This window comes from Erinaceus europaeus, chromosome 11, assembly GCF_950295315.1.
Source record: "Erinaceus europaeus chromosome 11, mEriEur2.1, whole genome shotgun sequence".
Lineage (NCBI taxonomy): Eukaryota > Metazoa > Chordata > Mammalia > Eulipotyphla > Erinaceidae > Erinaceus > Erinaceus europaeus.
Genome location: NC_080172.1, coordinates 59,558,700 through 59,582,670, shown reverse-complemented (window position 1 = coordinate 59,582,670; position 23,971 = coordinate 59,558,700). Strand labels below are relative to the sequence as shown.

The 23,971-nt window shown below is 43.6% G+C and overlaps 1 protein-coding gene and 1 long non-coding RNA gene across 2 annotated transcripts in view; one reads left to right on the top strand and one right to left on the bottom strand.

Moving 5' to 3' along the window:
* Positions 1 to 7,327: 7,327 nt before the first annotated feature.
* On the bottom strand, positions 7,328 to 12,433 carry LOC132541378 (uncharacterized). Its single transcript, XR_009552577.1, has 3 exons — positions 12,366 to 12,433; positions 11,512 to 11,864; positions 7,328 to 7,864 (listed from the first exon to the last, which is right to left on the bottom strand). It is a non-coding gene; the product is annotated as an uncharacterized LOC132541378 (long non-coding RNA).
* A 198-nt stretch (positions 12,434 to 12,631) lies between these two features.
* The window catches only part of ATP1A1 (ATPase Na+/K+ transporting subunit alpha 1), a 31,343-nt gene continuing 20,003 nt past the window's right edge, over positions 12,632 to 23,971 (top strand). The window contains exons 1-2 of the mRNA XM_007525504.2: positions 12,632 to 12,850; positions 23,206 to 23,310. Coding sequence (XP_007525566.1) covers positions 12,839 to 12,850; positions 23,206 to 23,310 — 117 coding nt within the window. The 5' untranslated portion in view covers positions 12,632 to 12,838. The remainder of the gene's footprint in view (positions 12,851 to 23,205; positions 23,311 to 23,971) is intronic.

The following is a 23,971-nucleotide window of genomic DNA, read 5'->3' as shown; positions in this document are numbered from 1 at the left end:
CAGGAACACTCAACCTCCTCCATCTTTAGGGAAGAGCAAGGTGTTTTCAGTCACACATATTTCTGTGACATATATGTCCAAACAGGAAGCCAAAAGAAATTGACTTTTCACATCTTGTCTTATGAAGGCCATGTGTTACTAGAAATAGAAAAAGCCAGCACAACTGCTCACATTCTCAATGCCTGCAGCTTGAGAGAACTGCTATGGGGGGAGGTGGCCTGATGATATTAACCGGCTCTCCTACTCTTTGGAAGTGAAGGTCTCTGCACTGTGCATATGGATGGTGTACCTGTGTTCCCAAGTCCAGGCAGACCCTCGGCTGACACTTTCATACCTGCCAGAACCTACTGATGGGAACCAGGTGTCCTGCTTCAAGTGGAATTCAATTACGCAGATGGCAACTGTTGGTTAATTCAAATTTTTAACATTGCTTTTCTTTTTTCTTTCATTATGGAAAATGAGTTAGGGAGGGAGTGAGTGAAAATACAGAGTTTGAGTGCTTCTGTTTGATGAGATTAGAGGCACAAGAGGGCAACAGGTCACTGGCCATGCAGTCCCATGGTCCCTGTGGGTCCAGCTGTAGCCTGTGCCTAGCTGGCCAGGCTGCTTGTTCCCAGAATGGGTCTGATGATCCTGAAAGCCAGCCTCCTCTTAGGAAGCTGGGAAACTTCTACATCTATCTATCTATCTATCTATCTATCTATCTATCTATCTATCTATCTATCTACCTACCTATCTATCTATCTACCTACCTACCTACCTACCTATCTATCATCTATCTATCTTTCCAGTTGACAACTGCATTTGATTTTTTTTTTTTTTTTTTGTAAAATGAAAGGTTCGGAAGGTTTTCTTTTCTTTTTTTCCTCCAGAGTTATCACTGGGGCTCGGTGCCTGCACTCTGAATCCACTGCTCCTGGATTTCCATTTTTGTTGCCCTTGTTATAGTTGTTATTGTTATTGTTGTCATAGCTGTTGGTGTTGAATAGGACAGAAAGAAATCAAGGAGGGGAAGACAGACTGGGGGAGAGAAAGATAGGATACCTGCAGACCTGCTTCACTGCTTGCTAAACGATCCCCTGCAGGTGGGGAGCCGGGGGCTGAAACCAGGATCCTTGCACTTTGCGCCATAACCCGCTGTGCTACCGCCCAGCTCCCTGAAGGTTTTCAATCGCAATTTGGAGACAAGGCTTTCTTTTTCCTGGAGAGGTTGTGTTGTATTAGTTGTGCAGTCCCCAACACAGGGGGCACATCTCACAGTTGGGTGGGCACTGTGATGTTTTGTTCCCCACAGTTTGGCAATAGCCAGACTAGCTCAGGTTGAAGATGACCCACCATTCTCCACCTACTTCTGCTCTCTACCTACTGCACCTGGTTGCTGGTACCTGGAGACCTGCCCTTTGCTGGAGAAAGGAGGTTGGAACCAGTACAAAGCAGATTCTGCCCTCACACTCTCCTCCTCGGGACAAATTCTGATTGATGCCTTCTTCTCTGGGTCTCGTTTTTCCTAGGCTGGATAGCCATTTGAAACAAAAGACAAAATAACTCCTTGCCCTTTTTTTTCCCCCTAACAGTTACTATAGTTATAGTGTAGGCCAAGTTTGAGTCCAAGTGTCTCCTGTCAGTGGATCCTCATAGCAGCTGCTGATAGAATAAAGGGTGACACTCAAAAGTGTTATTGCTTATAGGAGGTGTTTGATAGGAATCCTATTATTTGATCGACTATGTGGGGTCCATCATCACTACTACCATCATTGCTGTCTTCCTATCATTATCACCTCCCATCACCGCCTCTTTTATCAACATCAGTGCTACCACTACTTCCTAACAACATTTCCATTACTATTTCTACTGCCATGTCCATTACCAGATAGTAAGTGTCAAACTGTCAGAGAGCTGTTTAATAATAATAATAATAATAATAATAACTGAAGTTTATTGACATAGAAAGATATATTTTTTCTTGATCTATCTGAACACTGAAACCAAATTAGACATTTACTTGGCCTCTTACTCCATTCTCTTTATCATCATCTATAGTCTAAGTCTTTTCATTGGACTATATAAGGTGGTTGGAAGCCAGTTCCCTTACTTTTTCTTTAGTCAGTGGAATCACATTCAGAACTGATCCCTATGACAAGTTATAGGCAATAAAACCCCCAGTCAATCTGACATTGGGTTTAGCAAATTTTATTTTAAAATCTAGGTAAAATACCTGCAACTTTCCAGCAAACTGAGTGATCTTCTGGGGTCAGAGAACCATGTGTTGACTGATTATAAAAATTAGATTCAAATGCCAGTTTTTCAAGACATTTCTAGCGATTTGAAAGCTTCTGTTTGTTGAGGGGCAGTGGAAAGCTGGAATCATAATGAGGATTAGGACATGCCTACACACAAACGAAAAAGAAGAAGAGGAGGAGGAAGAGGAAGGAGGAGCAGGAGAAAAAGAAAGGAGTGTGCCACTTCTTAGATACACAGGGGAGAGAAAGATGCCTTGGGGTTCTGAATTCAATTATATTATCTAAAGAGCTCTGATAAATGCTCTGATCACCAAGATGTATCCCCAGCTTATGGTGCTGCCAAAGTCTCTCCATAGCAGAATTCTTATCATGCCACCTTCCTGCTTAAAACCCTGCAAGGTAACTGCTGCCCTACAGGATAAAGTCCAAGGCCTCAGGATGGCTGCCAAGTCCTCCACAATCTGGATCCTGCTCATCTCTCTGGGTTCATTTCTTGCTGCTTTCTCCAACAGTTTGTGTTCTAAATAGTCATTTTAAATAGCAGACCACTCCTCCAACAGGCCAAGTGTGTTTATGTCCTAAAGGTTTGCCTATGCTATTGCTTTTGGTTGTAGCCATACCCTCACCACATATGTACACACACACACACACACACACACACACACACACACACACACACACACACACACACACACAGAGAGAGAGAGAGAGAGAGAGTTATACTTACTCAACTGGTCATCTTTAGAGAGAGAGAGTTATACTTACTCAACTGGTCATATTTCGTGGTCCAACTTTTTCAGACATGACCACTTCTTTTAGACATACCACCTCTCACTGTTGCTAATATTTCTTTGTATGTCTTTCTGATATAGCAGATGGTGAGCTATTTGAGGATAGAGGCTATATCTTAGACATTTTTTTTTTTTTTATGTCAGTACCAAAAAATGGTTCCAGGTTCTGTGACAATGGCTTTTCTGGGATTTTTGCATGAGCCAGACCTCCCTTCCACCAAACATTGTAGCTGCTAGAGGTGGAGACTAGTGACAGTTACTTATGAATAAGAGAGGAAGAAAAGAGAGAACCTTTTAAACCGATTATTTGTAATAGCCCATATGTGGAGGTCACCTATCAACTAAAATGGCAGCCTCCAGAGTAAAGCTTAAGCTGTTAAAAATGAATCAAGCTGGTTACTATTTTTGTACCTGACCTAATTTTGGTTAGATTCTACTGCTGTTACAAAAACTTACAGACTTTTGCAAATGAAGCAAACCACTCTGTGATGGTTTCATACTCTTTTCTCTTAAGATGGCTTGCATGCTTCTAAAAGGAAAAATCTGCAGTCCCCACACAGAAACTAAGGCTTAGTGCAAAGCCATCAGTGGAACATTGTTCTCAGCAGAACCAACTTCAATAGAACTTTCTAGATTGTTTTTCCATGGAAAATGCAAAGGTCTAGAATAGTAACTTTGGGGCAGGGGAAAATAGCACAGACATTCAAGCTTAAAGCAGCAGAGGTCCCAGGTTCAATCTTTGGCACCACCATAGGCCAGAAGTGAGCAGTACTCTGGGAAAGAAAGGAAGGAAGGAAAGAAAGAAGGTAGGGAAGCCCATTAGGCTGTACAGTGGTTAAAGTGACATACTTGTAAGTATATGGTCCCAATTTTATTCCAACATCACAATAATGCTCTAGTTCTTTCTCCTAAATAAATAGACAAATCTTTTTTTAAAAAATAAGTATATATGACAATTTTTTATATTTATTTTATTTATTTATTCCCTTTTGTTGCCCTTGTTGTATATGACAATTTTTAAAAATTATTTATAAAATGAAATATATGCTAATTTTTAAAAGAAGAATAGCAAACCTGACTACTGCAATGGATGTGCTTCTTTCTTTACTGTCCTGATGGAGAAAAGTAGGGGTAGCTGACAGCTGCTTCCTGTGGCCTCTTTGCTACAGGCTTGCCCGCTCTGAGTTATAAGCCTGCCTGAGACCTTCCTCTACTGTCTGGCTTCACCTGGGACACTGGATGTAGAATGTTTTGCAGTTCAGATCCCTTCTTTGTTGCCATATGGGTTTGCTTGTAATGTGCCAACAATGGTAAAATACAAAAGGTAAGGTTTTTTAAAAATTTAGAATTTTTTTTTTTTTACCTGCCAGGATGTTGTGACATTTAATAATGTTTTGAATTGGCGTGAAGGGAATAGAAATGTTTTGGATAGAGTAAAAAAAAAAAACAAGACAGTTTCCACATTGTTTCTGGTGGTGCATTTACAAAGAACCAATAGTATAACTAGAAAGCAAAATGTTTTCTGGTTTTAACTATCATGTTAAAGCAGAAGTCACACCTAAAATATCATATACTACTTATGTACAAAAAATAAAGTAAAACATAATTTTTTAAAAAGACAATACAGAATTCTAATTATGTTTTTATAGAAATAGAGAAATTGATAGGGAAGGGGAAAAGAGAGAGAGAGAAAGAGAACAAGAAACCTGCAACATTGCTTTACTGCTTGTGAAGCTTTCACCCTGTAGATGGAAACTAGGAACTTAAGCCTGATTCTTTGTCCATGGTAGTATGTGCTTTCTACTGGGTGCCACATCAGGCTCAACCCGACGCTGTTGACTGGCTACGGAAGAAGGGCAAACACTAGAAGAAGAACTGGGTGCCACTGTCAAGACCTCTTTTCTTAAGTACTTTAAAAGACCGACATATACATACACATACACATACACATACACATACACATACACATACATACACATATACATATTCAACGGCATTGGGAATTGAACCTGGAACTTTATACATGTAGGTCCCACTCTCTTTTATAGATTCCTGATTCTTCATTTCAAGATCCAATGGAAAACAACTAGAGATATTTATAACTGTTTTATTTATAGAAATAGCTGTTAAGAAGTGGAAACCATTTAAGCAGCAGTTGTGTTAAAAGGATGCTGACAATGAGACTGTAAATTTGACTCTGGGTGGTTGATAACAACTACCAGGAAAGGCACCAGGCAAATTCTGGCTTTTCTAAATTTCTACAGGCAAAACCTGAGAGCATTAACAGAAGAACTGATTTTCAACATTTGCAGAAGAAGCTATATTTAGAGGAGCACTAAGAAGCTTTACAACAGAATTAAGAGAGGAGCAGAAAATGATGTTTGGAAGGAAAAGTGGCAGGATCAGAACTGATTAGCTGACAGATTTCTGATGCTCTGCAGTGTGCCTAAAAACATAGTTTTCAATCAGGAGATAGTGTGTCTGTTAATGGACAGAAATAGACTTGCAGTGAGAGCATAGGTACTGGTTAAGAAGCACTATGGAGATGCAGAGAGGCAACCACAAGTGATGTTCTGGGCTACCTAGGAAATTGAGAAGGAATTAGATGTGTATTTAAGATTGTTTGCATGCCAACTCTAGTGCAGGTTGGGCCAGAGAAACTTCTGTCCTTTCAGCTGCTTATTGATTGTCTATTTTATTTTATTTGTATGGAAAATGTTAACTTGGTTTAGGCTCCAACTCACATTCTAAATCTGTAATTGCAATGGAGTGTTTCTTCAATTCAGCAACTACTTACTCAAAGTGTTAGCATTCTTGGCTCAAAATACTGACTTGCATCATTTTTTTTTCATCTGCTGACTGCGCATAAACACTGGGCCAACCGTTCTTCTAGCGTTTGCCCTTCTTCCGTAGCCAGTCAACAGCGTCACGTTGAGCCTGATGTAAAGTTTCGAGACCTCCTTTGAATCTGGAGAGGTGGCAGTCGTTGACTATGTGGGTTTGGCAAAAGACAGCCCCTCAACATTAAGTTGGAGGACTCGAAGAGCAGGACCAACAGCTTGAAAGCTGTCAGGAGCTGCTTGTTGCTGGCTTTGAAAGTGACTGGGATCCATGTGGATTCAATCGGCTAGGAAGGATCGTCAGTTTCCCCAATGAATGGGTACATCTAGTAGCCTTGGGACCTGCAAAAGCTGAATCTTTGGTCAGTAAGTGTAACCTGGGTTTTAAAAAAAAAAGTCAGGTTAGGAAGAAGAGAGAACTGAGAGATAGAACTTGTCCTAGTCTCTCTTCTGGAAGTAACGTATTACTCTGAGAGAGTTAAATGAGGTACACACAAGTTTTGACACTATCCTAGATAGCACCAGTACCAATCATTCCCTGAACCTCAATGTTTTCACTATAAAAGTAAAGGAGTGTTTGATGTCTAAGTTTCTATTTAAATGCCTCTTCCAAGAAATGGAGAGATGGAGTCCCAAGAAAAGGACTGGGCTTGTCTTTAGTCACAGATATTCCCAAGGTTTTCTCTCTTGTCTGAAACTTCCACACCTCAGTGCTGGCCATGAAGTCTGTCTTCTAGTTCCATAAGCATCTCCACAGCTCCATACTACTACCATGCAGAGTAGTATCGTCACTTTGCCCCATCAAATGTTCGCAACTCTCAATACCTGGTAATAACCTTGACCATTAAAACTTCTGAAGACACTCAGAAGAAGTTCTTAATCATGGTATTTGGGTGTAATGTTTAGTCAGAGACCCAGCATAGTCAACGACTGCCACCTCTCCAGATTCAAAGGAGGTCTCGAAACTTTACATCAGGCTCAACCTGACGCTGTTGACTGGCTACGGAAGAAGGGCAAACGCTAGAAGAAGAAGAAGAGACCCAGCTTTGTCTTTTTTTAAGAGACAGAAAGGCAGGAAGAGGGGGTGAAAGAGACCACAGTGCTGATGTTTCTGTCAATACACTAGAAGACTGGCTTGGACCTCAGTCATTCAGAAGGTAAAGCAGTGCACTGTTCAAATCAGCTATTTCACTGGCTCAAGGGACTCAACTTTAATTGATTTGTTTTATTCACTTTTGAGTCAACTTTGATTTGCAAGACTGTAAGTGTCCTAGCAGTGTGATTTCACACCTCTTCAAAATATATTACCACACCACACCTACTACCAAAGTACCAACATCCCTCCAGCAAAGTACACAAGACCCCTTCCTCTCTTGCAACACAGCCTTCCCTCCCTCCCTATCCCCCTTTGATGCCCTTATTCTGCAAACCAAGTCCACAGGGTTATCTTATTTAACATTGTTGTTTTTTTATTTACCTTTTATGAGTAATGTTGATTAATACTTTTCATTTAACATGTGGCTTTAGTATTCCTTGTAGGGTCAGCTTAGTGGTAATGAACTGCTTTTTTTTTTTTTTCATGGATTTCTTTTTTTTTTAATTTATTGGAGGATTAATGTTTTACATTCGACAGTAAATACAATAGTTTGTACATGCATATCATTTCTCAGTTTTCCACATAGCATCAGTTTTCATAACATCAGTTTCCACAAAACATCAGTTTTCCACATAACAATACAACCCCCATTAGTTCCACTGTCATCTGTACCCCCCCCCCCCCCCCCCCCCCCGCCCAGAGTCTTTTACTTTGGTGCAATACACCAACTCCAGTTCAAGTTCTACTTGTGTTTTCTCTTCTGATCTTGTTTTTCAATTTATGCCTGAGAGTGAGGTCATCCCATATTCAGTGATCCCATATTCAGTGAGTGTGGTCATCCCATATTCATATTCCTGCTTTAACTTAATTTGTTTTCTGGAAAGCTCTTCATTACTCCTTCAAATCTGAGTAATAACATAGCTGAATAGAGTAATCTTGGGTGGAGGTCTTTTCTATTCAAAACTTTGAATATCTGATGGCAAACATGGGGGTCTAGGGGTGGCACACCCAATAGAGTACCCCTATTATCATGTGCAAGAATCCAAGTTCAAAGGCCTTGTAATGGGGAAGCTTCACAAGTGGTAGAGCAGTGCTACAGGTCTCTCTCTCTCTCTCTCTTTCTCTCTCTCTGTCTCTCACCTACTAGCAAAGAAGAAAGAAAGGGGGCTGGGTAATGCAGCAGGTTAAGTGCACATGGTATGAAGCACAAGGAGGAAGGATCCCGGTTGGAGCCCCTAGCTCCCCACCAGCAAGGGGGTTGCTTTACAAGTAGTGAAGCAGGTTTGTAGGTGTCTTTCTCTCCTCCCTCTGTCTTCCACTCCTTTCTCGATTTCTCTCTGTGCTATCCAACAACAATGACAGCAATGATAACAATAATAATAGCAACAACAACAATAAACAACAAGGGTAACAAGGGGGGGCTCCAGGAACAGTGGATTCCTAATGCAGGCACCAAGCCCCAGCGATAACCCTGGAGGCAAAAAAAGGAGAAGGAGAAAGAGAAAGAGAGAAGGAGAAGGAAAGAAAGAGAAAGAAAGAAAGAAAGAAAGAAAGAAAGAAAGAAAGGAGATAGAGAAGGTGCCAGGTGGTGGCACACCTGGTGGAGTGCACATGTTACAATGTACAAGAACCCAGGTTTGAGCCTCCATTCCCTACCTGCAGAGGGAAATTTTGTAAGTGGTGAAGCAGTGTTGCAGGTGTCTTTCTGTCTCTCTTCACTTCTATCACCCCTTTCCCTCTCAATTTCTGGCTGTCTCTAATAAATAAATAAAGATAATTTTAAAAAATTTTAAACAACAGAGTAGAAAGGAAAAGTCTATTTGGAATGAGCAGTGGGATCATGCAGGCACCAAGTTCAAGCAGTAACTCTAGTGGAGAAAACAAAGAGAGAGAGAGAAAGAAAGAAGGAAAAAAAGAAAAGAATAGAAAGGGCGGGGGGGATTAGATAGCATAGTGGTTATGCAAAGAAACTCTCATGCCTGAAGCTCTGAGGTCCTAGCTTCAATCCCTGGCACCATCATAAACCATAGCTGATAAGTGCTCTGGTAAAGGAAAAAAAAAAAAACACAGTCTTTGCTGGTCTTTAGACTTTCTGTTAAGAAATCAATCGGGGGCTGATGCTCTATTTTTATCATTTGTTTATTTGGAACTCTTAAAGCTTTCTGGACCAAACTGTCACCTTCTTAAATTTAGGGAAATTCTCAGCTATTATTTTTTATATTAACAAGTCTGTCCAATTTTCTTTTCTCCTTTTATACCCTTGTGTTGAGCACATGGCAAAGCAGCACGCTGCTGAATTGTGCTATTTTGCCAGCCTAGTCCTCCTGGTTATTAAAGAGAAGTATGTGGAAATCCTTTGCATTTTGAGGACAACCATGATGAAAGCTACCGGGCTAGCTTCGCGGGCGGGAGATAAGATGACCAGAGACTCATGGCAGAGCTGTACGCAGTATCTCTTTATTCATGTGGAACGCAGCGCAATTTAAGTCAAGATAATCACAATCCTGTCCTTATATATACTCACCAAGTAGGGTGGAAACAGGATGTGACACAGTGAGGGTGGAGCGAAAAAAGACTGGTTGAAATCAGGGTGTACTAGGAGAGGGGGTGGAGCAAAAAGATATTCTGAACCAGTGGGGATTAAACCAATGCCCTGCAGGCAGGGCGGTGCTTAGTTAACAGTGGTTATATAAATAGAATACAGTGTTAAACAGGGGGGATTAAACCAATGAAACAGAAGGGGTTTTAGAAGCAGAATTAGAAGCATACCAACAAAAGCACCTGGTATCTTTCTATTAAAATTTCCTTGGTCCTGTGCTTAGGCACCAGACTTTAGGAATAGGAAAATAGTTCCCACTTTGCAATTTTGAGGCCAAGCTTCCAACAGTCACTGAGTGAACTTGAAAGAAGAGCCCCAAATAGTAATTCAAGATTTTGCTTGTAGAAGTGTTTTGTAACGGCAAAGACAATATGAAGTTTTAGTTAATATTTCTCATGATTTTGTACTTTTCCCCCTCACAGTAAAATACAGCTAGAACCTTTCAGAGGAAACTTTGTCTATTTAGTTCCCACAAACAAAACAGTTCTAGGAACAATGGGGAATGCCTGACTGGTTAAACTGTGAAATGAAATAATGATAATTTTACCTATGAAGAGAGTAGAAGGAGATTAGCTGGTAGGAGAAATCCACATACATTGCTTAGACTTTTGCTTTCTATGTTTTATTTTATGTTCAGACCACTGCCTAAGAGATGAACTCATCTTAAATAATCTGAGATCTCTGACAAGCAAAGCCCTGTATAAGTTAGCAGTCATGGGAACTATAGAATACACAAGAAATTCTCTAGATCTGATAGCACATTATAAGTGTCTTCCTTTGGAGTGATTTAACCAAACCTGAAGATCACTGGAGATATTCTTTTTTAAATATATATGTTTTAAAAATATTTTATTTACTTCTTTGATAGAAACAAAAGAAATTGATAGGGGAGGAATAAATAGAGAGGGACAATAGAGAGGGTAAATAGAGGAAGAGATACTTGTAGCCCTGCTTCATTGCTTGTGAAGCTTCCCCACTGGGGATATTCTTAACAATGTATTCTTAGGCAAGAGAAAAATGACTCTTCTAAGAGAGTTTCTTCTTTCTTTTTAAAATTTATTTATTTATTTTCCCTTTTGTTGCTCTTGTTTGTTTTAATTGTTGTAGTTATTATTGTTTGTTGGTATGCATGAGACCCCTTCTGTTTCATTTGGTTTAAATCCCCCCTGCTTAACACTATTCTATTTACATAACCACTTCATTCTATTTACATAACCACTGTTAACAAGTTCCACCCTCCCTCCAGGGCATTTGTGGTTCAGTGATAGGATTCTCGCCTAATCTGCCCCCTCTTTGTCACACTCTGATTTTCACCAGTCACTTTTCTCTCCACCCTCTCTATGTCACATCCTGTTTCCACCCTACTTGGGAAGTATATATAAAGACAGCATTGTGAGTTTTAGAGTACTTTACCTTGAGTTCAGCTTAGCTCGTCTTAGATTGTGCTGTGTCCTGCATGAATAAAGAGATACTGCGTACAACCCAGCCATGAGTCCCTGGTCGTCTGTTACCCGCCCGTGAAGCCAGCCCGGCGAAAACAACATAACCCGTCGAAAACAATTGTTTTTATTGATGTCGTCGCTGTTAGCTAGGACAGAGAAATGGAGAGAGGAGGGGAAGACAGAGAGGATAGAGAAAGATAAGACATCTGCAGATCTGCTTCACCACCTGTGAAGGGACTCCCCTGCAGGTGGGGAGCCAAGGGCTTGAACCCAGGTCTTTATGTCAGTCCTTGCACTTCGTGCCCTGTGTGCTTAACCTGCTGCGCTATCGCCCGGCTCCCAGAAACAGTTTCTTCTAAGGAGTAATAACTACCGTAATGTTCTCACTGAAAACATTTGTTAAGCTTGTCCTTTTCTTCCATCCCCAGCTCTTTCAAGCTTCACATCTTTATTTATTCATGTTAAATTAATATTTGAAGTTGATAGGGCCAGCTTTAACTTACTTCCAAAGTTAATATTTTCCTTGTTTTCTTGTAGGAATTCCTAGAAATGTGGACTGTCTTTCTACTGAGAATTTATTGCTTTCTGACAGCCAGGGGACTCAGCTAAGATGCACAAACTCTACCAGAAGGCAGCATGCTTCATACCCAGCCGGGTCAGGTAGCCTGAGCTGGAGAAGCTGGTCCTGGCGCCATCACACTCCAGGCTCAAAGCCCATTAGGGCACCCAAGGCTGCACCGATGGGCTAGGTGGGAGGTGTGGAAATGTACCAGACAGATGCTCAAACATCTCTCCCCCTCGAGTCAGCCTCTTCAGTTACACACAGGCATTCATTGAGATTTCATATGTTCCTCTCCTAAAAAGGGGAAATGAAATGGATAAGCGAATTTCATTCACACAGGGTATGAATGAATCATTAAATTATCGGGTTTTTTTTTGGGGGGGGGGCTCAGGCAAGAAGAGAGAGGCCGCTAGGGATCTTGGGCAAAAGCATTGCAGACCCATTCGCAGTCCAGAGGACGCCTTAGCGCAGGCACAAAGAGGCTGGGGAAGCCACTTGCAGGTGCGTGCAGGGTCTGGCCTATACCAAGAGGTGGAGTCCCTCCGGCGGGTGCCGGCAGCAGTCACAGCCGACTTCCCACCCCCACCCCGGTGCGAATGCAGAAAGGCCACCGTGCGCGAGGCTCCTGTCCAGGGCCCGCGGGGATTCCCGGAGCCCGGTTTCCCAAAAGCACCCGCACCCACCGCGGGCCTCCAGGGCCCTACAGCGCAAGCGGGTCAGGCCTGGCAGCAGCCGGTCCCCACCACCCAACCCGCCCGTGCGCCCCGCAGCGGCACAGCCCGGGCCACCCGGGACCTGGGCACGCGCGCCCCGGGCCAGGCGCCCTACTGCCTGGAGCCGCGACTGGCCGCAACCGGCTGGGCCCCGGACCGGGGGCGGGGCTCGAGCCGGGGCGGGGCCAGCCCGCAGCCGGTGTCATGTTGCTCCGGTAACGGTGACGTGCCGCTGCGCGGGCGGGGCCAGCACGCAGGTTGCATATTTTAGGAAGTGAGGAGGCGGCGCGGGCTTGAGCTGCGGCAGAGTCTGGGGCACAGAGCGGCGGCGGGAGGAGGTGGACACGTGGCAGCAGCAGCGGTAGCAGCCCCGGCGGCGGCGGCGGCGGCGGCGGCGGCACAGCGGCGGCATCGGCCCGAGCCGCCGACCGTCCTCCCTCCCTCGCTCGCTTGCTCGCTCGCTCCCTCCTCTCCGCTCGCCCGGGAGCCGTGCTGCCCGCTCCTCTCTAACTCTTCAGCCGCGGGACCCGGCGCCGGGCGCGCTGCACCGCCACCATGGGGAAGGGGGTGAGTGTCCGGCCAGCTGCGGGGAGCAGGCGGGAAGCAGGCGCGGAGCGCCCGGGAGGGAAGGAGGAGGAGAAGGAAGTCAGGAGGGAGGCCGGCGGGGGGCGGTGCAGGAGGAAGCGGCGCGGCGCGGGCTGCAAAGCGGGAGGCTTCGGCGGCGGCGCGCGTCAGCGGGCTCGGGGGAGAGGGCGCGGGGGCAGCGGCGCTCGGCAGCTGCGGGCCGGGCGCGGTCGAGGCTGGAGCAGTAGCCGCCTGCGTCCCGGAGTGAGCCGGCTCCGCTCGTCCGCCCGCCCTCACCTCCCGCTTCTCGCCTTCATTTCTGCCCCCGCCCTCCTTGCGGGGAGGGAAGGAGCGCTCCTCCCCTTCCCTTGGGGCACCCTGTCCGGCCCTCTTCGGGGCTGCCCTTCCCGCCGCGGCCCCGGCACCGGCGGGAGCCGACTTGGGGTCCCGGGCTCCTTGGGGTGGCGCTGGGGCTTGGCCAGGTCCCCGCAGAGGAGGCCGCCTGACCCCCGAGAAAAACCTGGCTTCCCCTTACTGCAGAGCCGGTCGGGCGGGCTGGTGCCAGAAAGGGTGTGTCTTCGGCGCCCTAAGATGGCCTTTAAGGTATATTTTTGAGACATGTAGAGCTCTTTCTATAAACAGTAACTGCCCCCAGGGCAGCTGGAATGACATTTAGCCTGGGGAGAGGGTGTAGATGTATTAGGAGGAACGTGCATGGAAGGACCCCAGGCTGCTACACCCAGACCTTTGAGTCGAATAAACCAGGAGAAGGGCAGGGTAGTAGGGGTGCCCACCCGCAGGAAACCATCCCCGCAGGAGCGAGTGATCTAGGCTATTACCAGAATAGCCTCTCCTTCCTGCATTTCTGTAGTGACTGCAGAAAAATGGGTCCTGAACCCCTGTCAAGCCCAAGTCTGGTTGATAACAAACAGAATATACCCCTTCCCCACAACCCGAGATTGGGTCATGAGATTAAATGGCCGGCCGGCCGGGTCTTGATAGGGGTCTAATAACGAATGTACTCACCGAGCTTAGTAGGTTCTTGAAGGTCCTTAGAGCTTCTCCAGTGTAGACTGAGTGGAGGGGAAGCATTCTTAGGGGACTGCTCAGTGGCCTCTAAAGGAGGTAACTGGAGGCTTGAACCTGGAAGGGGAGGGTCGCATAGGGAGCACAAAATGTGGAAGGCAGGCCTAGGTCAAGCGGAATTAGGACTGGAGCTGAGTACAGCCTCCATTCCACCATGAAAACCAGCGCCTGTGGCTCAGCCACCACACCTCAGACCCTCAGCTCCTGTAAACAAGCCTTTAAAGCTCCGTCTTTTGTCTCTTCTCTCCCCAAAACAAAATGTATTTCCTGAGCCAGGCATTACTGATTGTGGGGGGAGACAGGGGATTATAGAAATCCTAGGTAGGAAGTGGAGGCCTGGGAAGGTGAAGTGACATGCTCAAGGTCAAATGGTTGGTTAGTGACACTGCAGACGTCCCTGATCCCTGAACAGCTTGTCATCTCACCAGCCTGAACACAACACGCACTGAACAATGCCTTATATGCAGAACTCTCAAGTTATTTCTGATGAAGTTAGGATATTGGATTAATGATTCTGAAGGCTGTCTCTCTATCACACATGTGCACAGTAGGGGTAAAATAACACTAGATAGTGGAGGCTCAATAAAAAAATGCCTTTATAGAGCCTAATAAAATGTTAGTTCTCAGCAAACATAAAATAGAATTACAGTTAGTTTATGCAGGATTTTTTGCTTTTCTGCTGATTTGTAGTTAGTATTTTGGATAGTCTGACACACTGGAATACTAAGGTAGGGAGGGTGTGTGTGTGTGTGTGTGTGTGTGTGTGTGTGTGTGTGTGTGTGTGTTGATTCCCCTGGGATAGAGAATGCCCCCTTTGTCCCTAGTGATTTATTGTGAGAATCCAAATGTTTAGAAGAATATATTTTAGACAGAAATGTTGGGATTTTTCCACATGAGGATTAAAAGGTGGGTGGAGTGGTGACTAAAGCCCTGCTGATAATTGGTTAACCAGGAAGCCTATGATGGCAGCTAATTTTTAAGGTCATTGTTAATTTCTTCCCTCTGCTGGGGGTGGTGGTGGGGGGCATGACTCTAGGTTTTGATGGTATTTCAGGTGATTATATATTCTCCTGAAAAATGCTTTTGGAAAAATGCCTTTTGGTTAAAAAAAAAAAAAAAGGAAAAAACTTGCTGAATCATTCCTAGGTAAAAGAGGATTTGGTGGTGGTGGTCAGTCCCTCCGCCTCTCCAGCTGTTTGTGTCTGTGACTTGGCTTCATTTTTTTCAGCCAGGCTTCCCACCCCTCTGTGGAGACAGGAGAGACACTTTCTCTTTTAAGTTCACAAAGGATAGAGGAGGAAGATGTCACTAGATCTTCACTGCGGCTTCCCACTGTTTGAACATTAACCACCTTGCCTGGAAAATGCACTGTAGCTTGTGGGTCATGGTTTAAAGAGGAGCAGGGGAAAAGGTTGGGGTGAAGGTTGCTCAAGGCACACACTTGTCAGCAGAAACCCTGGTTGTATGGTAACATTATCAGCTGCCCTTTTGAAGCTCAACTTGAAAGTGTGACTCCAGCTCCTCTGGCCACTATAAAGCTAGTACTTTAGACTAAAAACACCATGAGGCAGAGTCCTTTGGATGGAAAATTGCCCTGGCCTGGCCCACACTAAATGTAACAGTTACAGGCGGAACTGGATACTAGCCTGAGGGGCAGAGGAGAGGGCTGGAGTTGCATCACACCCTTGCCAGTTAAGTGTTCCTGTGTGAGTGACAATCCTCTGCCCAGAGTTCTTTCTGTACCCTCTTTCTGAGGGTGTATCCTCTTTTGGTAACTTACTGTTTAGTGTTCTCTGCCAGCAAGTTTGTAACACCAGTGACTCACCTTTGGGTGGGAGGGTAGGAGAGGAGGTCTACATCAGCAACTGGAGAAGGTTTGAGAGTAGGCTAAACCTGACAACCAAAAAAGCAGGGGAAAAAATTAATCTGGTGAAGTGTTTATCCAGGTGAGAGCTAAAACCTAAATGATACAAACCCCCAAATGGCCTATCAAAAATAGATAAGTGAGCCCCCCCCCCCCCCCCCCGATCCAAAGCACAGACCTGGTATTCTATCATGTTCTAAGCCAGAGGTCTGTGAGACCATTGTTTTTTATTCATGTTAGCAACAAGTTCACAGATGTGGCTCTGTTCAAATCAGTCTGTTTATTCTTACATACATCCAAATTTAAGAATAAATGAGGATCTTTTGACTTAGATTAATCTCATATGGAAAAGTCAGATAATTAAGTTTTATTTAAAAAAAAAAAAGCAAAAGGCTTAAATATTTGCAACTTGTTTCTCCTCTGACCCTGAAGTTGATTTTTTTTTTTTTTTTTGCCCTGAGGACTAAATGAAGTCAGCTATGTGGAGCAAATGCGGTTCAAGTTGGGGCTTACAAAATATTTGGCACTGAGAGAATCAAATAAACTGTACAGGTTTGCCGTTCATCTGCTAGTCCTATACTACCAAAGGAGTGTTTTCCTTCTACCTTGAAAAACCATAAGGATTGCAAATAAAGGGAAAGACAAATAACTATGCAGAGGATAGCCAAGTGGAAGTGCACTGCTGGTACTGCTGATCTATTTAATAGCATCTCAGAAATCTCATCTACTTTCTCTTTTCAAGTGAAGGGCTTTTTACATTTTTCAAAGTCTTTAAAATCCTCTATGATGGAAGGGCATGAGAACATTGGTGCTGCCGTGCCTTCTCTTCACTGTCCAGGGTGTTACTCCAGCCATTAGGCCAGAAGAAACACGAGTGTCAGATCAGATGGGCTCACAGTAATCAGAGTGGCTGCTTTTGGACAGCAAAACACTGGGCAGAATGTCTCCCCATTCTTGCCAGAGCTGTCCAGTTCTGGATTACGCTGAAAATACATGTGATGTTGTATAGTCGAGAATTTCTTAATTCACAGACTCTTTCTCCCCCACGCCCCCTCCCCTCAACTCTCCTTCATTTCTGTATTTTTGAGAATAGAGGCGTAGCCAGCTGAGGTTTGAACTTTCTCACGCTGCTGTGAATTGAGCACATGAGAGGAAGTGTATTCTTTGGCTGTAGTCACAGAGAGACTGTTCTGTGCATATGACTCAACCTCATTAGCTGTGCTGAAATCTGCTGTCAGGAGTCCACAAGAAGTTCTTCACATTTATTTGACTGATATATAGGGGAATAGATTCCTTGTTTAGTGAGAATAAGGGATCCCCCCCCACACACACACACACCAAACCACCCTATATTTTCTTTTGGGTCCTGAGTCAAGGGAATTTTGAGCAGTAAACCCTTTTGTGAGTGCCTTTGTGACTTTGCAATAAATTACATTTGAACTTCAGTGATCTCTAAATCTGTCTTTGTTCAAACCCTTTGTAGTAGCAACTAGCTGTTTTCCATGCGTGATCCTAAAAGTTGAATCTGGCTAGTGCTTTATCTTTGGGTCTTTTACTGTTTGGAGGCCTGATAATCAGTGCAAGATTTTTTGGATCAGTGTTTGATTTCTCTTCCTAATCTGTGATGGTAGGAAAAGCTGGAACCTCTATGCACTTTCGGGTGTTAAACTTTTTCTCCTATTCCTTCACCAGATGCTTCCACAATGCCATATTTTATTGTTTGGAGTCATATTAGTGTCCCCTTCCCTTTCTTTTTATTTACTAGAAATAGAAATTAAGAGGGAAGGGGGAAATAGAAAGGGGGAGACACCTGCAGCACCTCTTCACCAGCTGTGAAGCTTCCCATGCAGGTGGGGACTGGGGGCTTGACCCCAGGTCCTTGTGCATGATAATAATAGTCCACAATGAGCTGGGGCCTTCTTTGGAGCCTTGTACTTCCTTTATCCTCTCAGCCTGAGAGCCAGTTAGTTTCTTGGCGAAGACTTCAAGTACCATTGAGGTACCAGTTGAGATCAGGGCTTATTGGGGATTGATTCTGTCCCTTTTCAGTGCTTACACTAGTTATTCTTCCTTTGTCTCTCAGCTTCTGAGCAGCACTAGCCATAGAAAGATCTGACAAAATGAGAAAATGGGTAAAGAAGGGTAGGCAGACAGCCCCGCATAATTCAGGTGTCTTATGTAGAGGTAGGGGAAAAAATACTGAAGATTCTCAGCCACTGGGCAAATAAAGCACATACAGAACACCAAAAGTATGATAATCCCTTTAGATGTTTTCATTGGAAGGATTGTAGACATGTCTTCGGTGGGGGTGGCAGGCTCCATCAGAGTTTCTCTGCAGGCGAATTGAGGAAGGTGAAGCCTAGTTCCCTGGGGGGCTGAGGGAACCTGCTACTAGAGCTGCAGCTGCTTTCTTTGTCCATATGGCTCTAGCCAGCCATGCTTGCTGTTCCCTAGTGGGCTGTGTGGCCTCACTATGGATGCTGCCTCTTTAGGGAAGCGAGAGGAATGGTGATACCTTGGGGAGGCCTGTGAGGAGAAAAGCTCTTTCTCTACTGCCCAAAAATGAGTTTTCTGAAAATGTTTAAAAGCAGTTTAGGTCTTTCATTATTTTTTTTTCCAGAGCATTCTTCAGCTCTAGCTTATGGTGATGGTGTTGCTGGGGACTGAACCTGGAGCCTTTATTAAAGTTGTATTTTTTTTTTTATTTCTTTTTTGGGGGAATTAATGTTTTACCGTCAACAGTAAATACAACAGTTTGTACATGCATAACATTTCTCAGTTTTCCATATAACATTACATCCCCCACTAGGTCCTCTGCCATATTGTTCTAGAATCTGAACTCTTCCCACCCAAGTCTTTTACTGGTTCTTCTTCTTCTAGCGTTTGCCCTTCTTCCGTAGCCAGTCAACAGCAAAGCTGTCAGGAGCTGCTTGTTGCTGGCTTTGAAAGTGACTGGGATCCATGTGGATTCAGTTGGCTAGGAAGGATCGTCAGTTTCCCCAATGAATGGGTACTCACGGGATGCACCACGAGAAGGTCGATCCAATGCAACCCCTTTTACTGGTGCAATGTACCAACTCCAGTTCAGTTTCTACTTTTTTTTTTTTGCACAACTATTATACTATCTCCCTAGCCCCTAGTATTCATAATGAGAAGTGCCAGTCATTTGTTTCACTGAAGCCAAGTTATAGAGCTATGATAATGCCCTTTGTGTGGTGCTCTGCAGAGGACGTTTGCATCCACAGTTGTGTTTGACAATGATTTCATAATCTGTGGTCCCAGAGAGATCTGGAAAATATAGAAACACTTCACATAAAGAAAAGATACAGCATACACTAGGGCAGCCAGTAAGATTAAGAACCATCAGCCCAAGTTCCCTGCATAGGTGGAACTTGCCAAATTGAGTAGCTTTTAAAAGGGCCACCATGGAGATACTCACTTATACCCTCCTCCTGGACCCTTTCTCTGTTCCAGAGCTTTGCTGTTGTAGGTTTTGGAAATAGTGCCATTTGCAGGAGTCTTGTTTCTACAGTTGGCAGCAGCCTTTTGATCAACCAGATTATCAGAATGCCAACTCTAGACTCTATACTAATTATGCCAAGTGCTATTTTTATTTTAGGGTTATGGAAACTGACGCTCAGGCTGTGTAGCTGATGCTTGGCAGAGCTAGAATGTTCTGTCTAGAGGGCATGGGCATCTCAGCTTCGAGTAACCTCTAGTCTGAAGAAGTTCATGCTCTGCTAACCCACAGGGCAAGGTACTGGAAATACAGTGGGGACTGTGGCCAGAATATCCTTAGTGCACGCGGGAGAACCTCTGAACCTACCATTCCGGCAGCTAGGGGTAGGATGTGAAGGCCTAGGTGGCAGCTTCAGCTCATGCCAGCCTCACATGACTTGCCTCTGGGATTCCAGCTTCTTTCATACTTACCACTGCACTCTGTGTGTGAGCCGTTCCTAAGCTTGGGAATAATTTTCTTCCCATCACCTACCTGTCCCCCACTCAGTTTGCCTTCAGTTGCTTTTTGTTGAAGGAGGGAGAGGAAGGGGTGACTCAACCTAGCAGGCCTCAGAGATGCCTCTCTCATGGAAGCATTTGTTTCTAAGTGAAGGAGCTTGGCTCCATGTGCTAACCTCAGGCTCCTCATGTCAATGCTTCTCTCTTCCCTGCACACTTGCCTTCTGCTAGAATCAAATAGCAATGAAACTCTGAATCTTTGAAAAGATGGTATCCCTGGGAAGCGCAGCATGAAGAAATGACACATTTTAAGCTGTGTCACACTGGGCAAGCCTCTGCCCGTGCTTTGACCTTCTACTTCCTAAATTAGAATGGAAAACAAAACCCAGAACTCAAATTACTTCATTTTCATTGGTTGCCCTTTTGAGAAGGGTGTAATAACCTTCAGCCTCATTGTACCTTTCTCTAGAGACCTCAGGAGGGTGCCATCATGTAAAGCATGAGGCCTGGGAATTGGCTACTCAGTACTCTGTGGGAGAGAGATTAGGGATCTGACTTTTTTTTTTTCTTCATGCCTGCACGGCTCCACTATTCTTGGTTTTTTTTTTTTTTCTCCCTTCCTTTTTCATAGAGAGGGAAAGACAGGGAAGAGGGACACCTGCAGCACTAACACTGCTCTACCAGCTTGTGAAGCTGGGAAGTCCCCAGCAAGGACTTGAACTCTGCTCCTTGCACATGGTAGCATGTGTACTCTACTGGGTGGACCACCATCCAGCTCTGAATTTGTAATTGAAAAACTAGGAATTGTGGTCTGGGAGGTGGTGCAGTGGATGGATGGGGCACTGGATTCTGAAGCATGAGGTCCTCAATTCTATCCCCAGCAGCACATGTACTAGGGTGAGGTATGGTTCTTTCTCTTTCTTTCTGCCTCTCTCCTATCTTTCTCATTAAAAAAAAAAAATAGAATCTTAAAAATAAAGGAAAACTAGGAATTGTGGAGTGCTCCAAGTGGGAAGATCCCTATCAGGGGGGCGTATATATTTCTCCTTGCAACCTTATAAAAATATTAATGAAATGTCTTATCTATTTTCTTTTCTTTTCTTACATTTTTCTTTTGTCCTACCCTGTGCATACACACACTTTCTTTTTTGAGATATTTTCCTATGTTGAGTATATAGTAATTAAGACTAAGGGGGGCTGAACTATATAAGCTGTGTACATTGTCTTCTGGACAAATATAGACTAGAAGGAAAAAAAATCTTGAAGGGAGAGAAATTTCACATCTTCATACATCCTTTCTCTCTTTTTAAAATAATCTCATTTAAAACACTGCCTTATAGAGCAGGAATCAGTGAATAAATTGGAGAGTTACTAGAGAATCTAGATTCCTGATCAACTTTGCCACTGATAATTATAACGCATTAAAGCATACAGATGGTGAGGCAGAAGGAGTTCTTTATTTTTTAACAATACAAATTAGATTTCAATCTAATTTCCATATATGTGTATATATGTGTGTGTATACACACTAGTATATATACTAATACACACACACACACACACACATATGACACTACAACTTGCTTAGAGAGAATTTGAACCATATTTTCAAAGTCAATCCAAACTGGCCACATAAATCTTTAGGGTATACCTAGTCAGCTGTCTTAAACATGTCTTAAGTGTTGTATATGACCACCAACTGTATGAAGGAAACACCACTTTAGTAGATGGTGGCTCCTCTTAGGAGAAGCTCTTTTCCTTGTCTTTTTGCTTTCAGTGTGTGTTTATTTTCCATTTAATCCTGACACCAACTGCTACATGAGACACTTAAAAATGTGGTTGCTCCATAATGGAGAGAATGTCAGGAATGTTGATATCTTTAGATCTGCTTCATTCTTAGTGGATAGGGTAGAAAGCAATAGCTTCTCTCAATAAAAAGTATTAGGAGAAGTTACTAGTCAAGGGACTCTGCAAATTTGAATATACACATTGAACAATGACTATTATAGATGCTTCTACATGGGATGACACCTACTAACTTGGAGCAGTATTTCTCTAAGGCTTTAAGGGGTACTTTTCAAATTCAGGTGAACTTTCTACATAATTGCAACTGTACTGGTTATGATTCAGACACAACTAGGTACTCTTACTTTCTTTTTAGTTTCAGTGCAGCAAGATTTTTAATATGGAGACACATTGCTTTAGTTACCGGGAATGTACTTCTGAATGTCTAGAAATGAATAAAGGAGGCATAAAATAATAGCAGTAGTAACAGAAAGCCTCCATTTAAAGAAAATTGCTAGTTTCTTTGTCCTTTCTAGGATGTAGTGGGAGATGCTGGGGTGAGGTGAGGTGGGGTGGGGGGTGCTTTGCAGTTGGAGCAAGGGGCCTCTGTTTAGTGGCCTGAGTACTAGAACACTGCTTTAAGTCTAGGTGTTTTCAGCAGGCGGTGGGAGAGTGGAACAATCTAAATTTAAACTATAGAATCAACATTTTCTCTAAAAACTGTTCCAATTTTCAAGAGGTGTGGGTGGATCCTGTGAATTGTGGTAATGCACATGCTTTTCTTACATCCTGCTTATGTCAAAACATTTCCAGTGATTTTCAGGGGAGGGGGTTATTTTTCAGCCTCCAGATTGGAATGGGGACTCTGTTTTTAAGAACTGTAAGGATTCTTCAGGATTTTTTATTTTCTTTCTTGATAGATGGAAAAGATCAGTGAGTCCTAAAGACAAACCAAGGACCTGGGTTCAAGTCCCTGGTCCCCACCTGCAGGAGGGAAGCTTCATGAGTGTTGAAGCAGTGATGTAGGTGTTTCTTTCCCTCTCTTATCTCCCCCTTCCTTCTCAATTTCTCCCTCTGTCTATCCAATAATAAATAAAAGATTTTTAAAACTAAAAAAAAAAAGACGAAACAAACAAAAAACCAAACACTAAGTGAGGCAGGTACTTGTCATCTCCATCCTATCAAAGAGGAAATGGGAGCTTGCTTAAAATAAATGACTTGCCCATGAAGGCACCACACAGAGAGCCCAGCATTTTAACTTAGACATGGCTGATTAAGAACATAAAGACAAACTATATTCTAGTAGTGTGGAGACAGTCTTTCACTGGGGAAGATGGAAGGCCACAGTGTAGAGAATTTGACAGTACAACCCTCTCTTCACTCACCCCAAATGGAAGTGACTTGATAGGGCCATTGTGAGGCCTGTCAAGACGTCCCCACTCATCTCAGTGCCCTTGACTAAGATGGTGTCTTGAGCCATTGATGGGAATATTAATTAGTTTGCCCTCTTTGGCATAATTGTTTTCCATGAATATTATGATTTTCCATAAATAATATGACAATTATCCTAAAATCTGCTGGAAGAAACCCTTGCTCTAGAATCTTCTGTTTTGATATGCTGTTCATTCACAGCCACACCTTCCTTCCATATGTTTCTCTCCTGCAGGTTGGACGTGATAAATATGAACCTGCTGCCGTGTCAGAGCACGGCAACAAAAAGAAGATGAAGAAGGAGAAGGATATGGATGAACTCAAGAAAGAAGTTTCTATGGTAAGTACCAGGAAGGAAGAAAGCGTGCTTTCATTCTTTGAATTAAAAAAAAAAAAAAAAGAATCAATCACATCCACATCCTTTTTTTTTTTTAAGGCTTGTATTATTTGATTGTGTGTCTGTGTGTGTGTGTGTATTTCCTTTATTAATGAGAAGAGGAAGAAAGAGCATGTGATGTTGGGGATTGAATTCAGGGACTTCATTAATGGTTTATCCACGCACCACACCCCAAGCCACTCTTAATTTTATTTAATATTATATATGTATTATATTTTATATAAACATTCATTTTAATGAGGGGGTGGTGGGAACCAGAGGACTGGCTTGTGATGATGTTGCTGCTGCTGCTGTTAGGGGTTGAACCTAGAACCTCAGAGCCTCAGGCATGAAGAGTTTTGCATCAGCATTATGTTGTCTCTCCAGCCCCCATTCCTTTCCTTTCTCCTTCCTGCAAGCAGAACGCTGACTGCTCAGCTCTGGCATATGCAGTGCCAGGAAATCAAATTTAAGGCCTCATGCATGCAAGTCCTGTGCCCCGGTGCTGAGCTATTTCTGAAACCCTGGACATTTTCATTATTGATGCTCATAGGGGATTGGAAAAGTTATTGAAACATGGGTGTATCAAAGGCCCACAGAAAACACAGGCTTTGCTTTTCTGATT